The sequence below is a fragment of the Rhagoletis zephyria genome, unplaced genomic scaffold, assembly GCF_001687245.7.
Source record: "Rhagoletis zephyria isolate East Lansing unplaced genomic scaffold, Rhagoletis_zephyria_1.1 Rzeph_scaffold_03503, whole genome shotgun sequence".
Lineage (NCBI taxonomy): Eukaryota > Metazoa > Arthropoda > Insecta > Diptera > Tephritidae > Rhagoletis > Rhagoletis zephyria.
Genome location: NW_016160586.1, coordinates 15,937 through 20,360, shown reverse-complemented (window position 1 = coordinate 20,360; position 4,424 = coordinate 15,937). Strand labels below are relative to the sequence as shown.

The 4,424-nt window shown below is 40.0% G+C and overlaps 1 protein-coding gene across 1 annotated transcript; it reads left to right on the top strand.

Annotated features, from left to right (window-relative positions):
• Positions 1-2,386: 2,386 nt before the first annotated feature.
• On the top strand, positions 2,387-3,080 carry LOC108369128 (la-related protein CG11505-like). Its single transcript, XM_017624127.1, has one exon. The coding sequence runs from the start codon at positions 2,682-2,684 to the stop codon at positions 3,078-3,080; it is 399 nt and encodes a 132-aa protein (XP_017479616.1). The 5' UTR covers positions 2,387-2,681.
• Positions 3,081-4,424: the final 1,344 nt, after the last annotated feature.

Here is a 4,424-nt window from a genome sequence, read left to right as displayed (position 1 = left end):
AGCGAGAAAGTCTGCCTTCTTTCCATAATTTTTTTTTTTTTGTTTGCGTTTTACATCTTTGCCCTTCCCTCCACGACTCAGAGGCGCCCCTGCCACCCTTTCCCTTTGGCACAGCCCTAGCAGTCCCTCTCAACACTCGCCAATGCAGTCACTGCACAGAAAGAAAAGTACCACGAGGTTTTTAGCGGCGAGAAAAAAATGCGCGAAGAAAAAAACTGAAAACGGGCTTTGCTTGAATTTATGCCAACTTTACAGAAATGTTCCCCTCTTGGAAGTTGCGATTATAAAAGCGCCCCAAAATTTCCCCGCAGTGTCGACAAGTCGGTTCTCTGCTCTCTCTCTCTCTCTCTATGCCATGGTTGAAATGTATCGCAACATAGAGAAGCTTCAGCCAATCAGCGCCCATGTGGGATGTGACCTCCTCTCCATTTACACACAAGGCAAATTAAACCGTGCATGAGTAATTTCCTGCGCCACAACAACCACACAAACACATGCACACGCTCAAACGGAGGGAATATTTTGCATGCACTCAGCAGAAGATGAGGGTTGACGGCATTTGCCGCGGCGTTTGAGTAATAATCAGTAGGACATGCGCGATGTGAGGATTAATTTCACAACCCCTATAAAGTTGTTGTTATCACATAGGTTAACCAGTATTGCCGAGTGTGCAGTTCTTATTTACTCGCTTAGATATCTAAAACATAGATTGGTGTTATATGAAATTTTAGAAAGTGTGCACTGAATTTTCAGACGAAGGGATTCCGAAGCTAATGACAGATCGCGCCAAACGGCGAGCGAGACCAGCGGTCTGGATAATGGGGTAGATTAATCTCCTACCTACCCAGACTAGACCTCGACGTAACTAATGTATCCAAGTCCGGCATGTGAAGCTACCCCACATGATATCAACCACCTCCTCACATGCTAATCAACCCCACTCAACTGACACCCCTCTCGATCTGGTCCGACACCGTGGGGACAGCATGTTTCCAAGGCCTACCGTTAGTTGAACTTGACGGCGACGATTGAAGGATTATCCGACTCTAGGCAGGGTTATGTACAAGTCGTAGGCCTGTTTGAGTAGGACGGCATTTATACGAGGAAGAGAATCGGTTTTTTTTGACATTTCGCTTTTATCGAATTCACATTTTCGTGTTTTTACTTTGTGTTCGAGATTCGCTCCGCTTTAAAAATGTGAACGGAAGAATTGATCAAAGAAAATCGACCGCTAAAACTCATCGTGTAAACGCACGAAGATTTTAAAAGACTTTTTCAAAGAGAAGGACAAAAAAACGCAGGGTGAAAATTCATCGTGTAAATAGCGTCTAACACATAAAACTTTGAATATTTTCTAACACCTTGAAACTCTCGGTTTGCTCATAAAAACATTAGCACATGAATACTTGTTTAGCTATTGAAGTTAAAATATGGACTTAAAAATAAAACTGTCTGAAAAAAATATATAATTTAAAAATATTGACCATAGTGAAAAATCAGCGCTATTTCGGAAAGCGATCATTTCTACTGTATTTTGTAGAAAATTTACTAATAAATCGTTTCCCAATTAGCCACGCATTTAAAAGAAAAGTTTATTCCAAGATAAACCACGCGCTATTTATTAGAATAAATGGAAGACTGGAAACTGCGGCATTTTTTAAAAGAAGGCAAATTCAATTTTTTCATAATTCTAGCTACCTTCAAAACAGCCAACATAATTGAGTGAAAGGCTATCATATATGTATGTTTTTTTTTTTTTAATACCAAATAAATTTCAATACCAAGGGCCAGTAAGTGAGAAATATTGCTTCCGAGCATCTTCCTTAAGAGCTTTTAATTAAACCATTAAAGGTTTTATTCAAATTAACATATTCGAAATGTGGAGTAAGTCATTGCCGATTTTGCTTTGATATACTGATTTCTGCACATTCGGCATCGAAGCTGCTGCCAACCCTTTATAAGGGCAACAACCAGTAATCTGGAAAACGTGCGGCAGCCCTGTTCGGGTCAATGGTGGTTGCTCCAGCAGTGTTTTATCACTGTTCACGTGTTATTGTTGTGGTGGGAATATTGTTGTTGAACGAACTAGTACGGGCCATTGCTTTGTAAACATTTTTGAAGCGCATTCGAAGGGTTGCTCCACTATCATTTTTCGCATGCTGCATTGTGCGGAATACTCAGTGCTGACAACACGCCAACGGGTGGCGAAAGAGAGTCAGCCAGTCTCTGGTTTGGCAGTGAAATGTTATGATTTCACCGTCTGCCAATTCACATGTGAACTGACACCGGACGTTGACGGTTGTGCATTCGAGAGGAGTGAAATATCGAAATATCGAAATACTTAAATACATACACAAAACATAAGTACATACATAAATAGCTAAAGTGTGCTTTAAAGTAAAAAAAAAAATAAGTAAATAAATAAATAAAACACAGCAAGTGTCGCTCGAGTGCATGTCGACGCGAGAGTTCTTAAAGTGTCCCAAGTGAAGGTGGAAAATGTGTGCGAATCCGATTTGGGGAGTGTTCGTCCACCCAACACAATCGCACCCAAGCAGTGTTTAATTAACAAAGAAACAAAAAACGAACAAAGTGATTCCAAAAAACAACCAGCAACAAAGAAGAAGACAAGCCGCGTTGTCTTAATCGAAAACAGAAACAGTTGCCATTCTCGATAGACAATGCTTGAATTCTATCCAATGCCCACAAATTTATGTCGTGGCGCTGGTTTTTATCCTCACCATCAGAATCATGGCGGCACGCGTTCCTTTAACAATGCCCCCAATTCGGTCGGGTCAGCAATTAACGCACCTGGATTAAATAGTGGCAATTGCGGACAACAGCAACATCAGCATCAACAGCAACAGCAACAGCATCAACAGCAACAGCATCAACAAAAACAATTGACTGCCTCTCCGACGCATGCAGCATGCGCCCCAATTAATAGAAGCAACAGCAGCACACCCACAACCGCAGCTACTTCAGCGTCAGCGTTTAAAAATGTGTACGGAAGAATTGATCAAAGGAAATTAACCGCTAAAGCACGTAAGGAACGCCGCAAACAAAAACTCATCGTGTAAACGCACGAAGATTTTAAAAGACTTTTTCAAAGAGAAAGACAAAAAAACGCAGGGTGAAAATTCATCGTGTAAATAGCGTCTAACACATAAAACTTTGAACATTTTCTAACACCTTGAAACTCTCGGTTAGTCACGCCTTTAAAAGAAAAGTTTATTCCAAGATAAATCTCGTGCTATTTATAAGAATAAATGGAAGACTGGAAACTGCGGCAACTTTTAAAAGAATACAAATTAAAATTTTTCATAATTCTACCTACAAAACCGCCAACAAAATTGAGTGAAAGGCCATCATATATGTTTTTTTTTTTCAATACCAAATAAATTCAAATACCAAGTGGCATTAAGTGAGAAATATTGCCTCAGAGCATCTTTCTTAAGAGCCTTAAATTAAACCATTAAAGGTTTTATTTAAATTAACATATTCGTAATGTCGAGTAAGTCATTGCCGATTTTGCTTTGATGTACTGATTTCTGCACATTTGGCATCCATGAACGAAAGACACAAGATCACGTAAGAACAAGAGAGTGAAAAAAGTCGATTTTTTTAGCGGGTTCTACGCCATCTTGTTTCACTGGAAAACGAGCGAAAAGTAAACAAAGCAAAGAAAACAACGAAAACCAAAATTGCCCAAAATTATTGTCAGCCACTTTAAACGCACAATTTAGGTAAAATGATGCAACAAAATGCTTTAAAATGTGTTGTCATGTTGAATTAACTCTTCTTTACTTGAATAAAAGTGTAAAATAGTGGTGCTTGTGATGTAAACAAACGCCCAGCTGACGAACCCGCTTTCGCAAACTTTTTTCTCAAAACCAGTTACAAATACAACGTCGCGTTCTTACGTGATCTTGTATTTTTGGTTCATGATTTGGCATCGAAGTTGCTGCCAACCCTTTATAAGGGCAACAACCAGTAATCTGGAAAACGTGCGGCAGCCCTGTTCGGGTCAATGGTGGTTGCTCCAGCAGTGTTTTATCACTGTTCACGTGTTATTGTTGTGGTGGGAATATTGTTGTTGAACGAACGAGTACGGGCCATTGCTTTGTAAACATTTTTGAAGCGCATTCGAAGGGTTGCTCCACTATCATTTTTCGCATGCTGCATTGTGCGGAATACTCAGTGCTGACAACACGCCAACGGGTGGCGAAAGAGAGTCAGCCAGTCTCTGGTTTGGCAGTGAAATGTTATGATTTCACCGCCTGCCAATTCACATGTGAACTGACAGCGGACGTTGACGGTTGTGCATTCGAGAGGAGTGAAATATCGAAATATCGAAATACTTAAATACATATTTACACAAAACATAAGTACATACATAAATAGCTAAAGTGTGCTTTAAAGTA

Bases quoted from the DNA above. Each gene is read 5' to 3' on its own strand.
- LOC108369128 (XM_017624127.1), top strand. From the start codon at position 2,682: ATGCTTGAATTCTATCCAATGCCCACAAATTTATGTCGTGGCGCTGGT.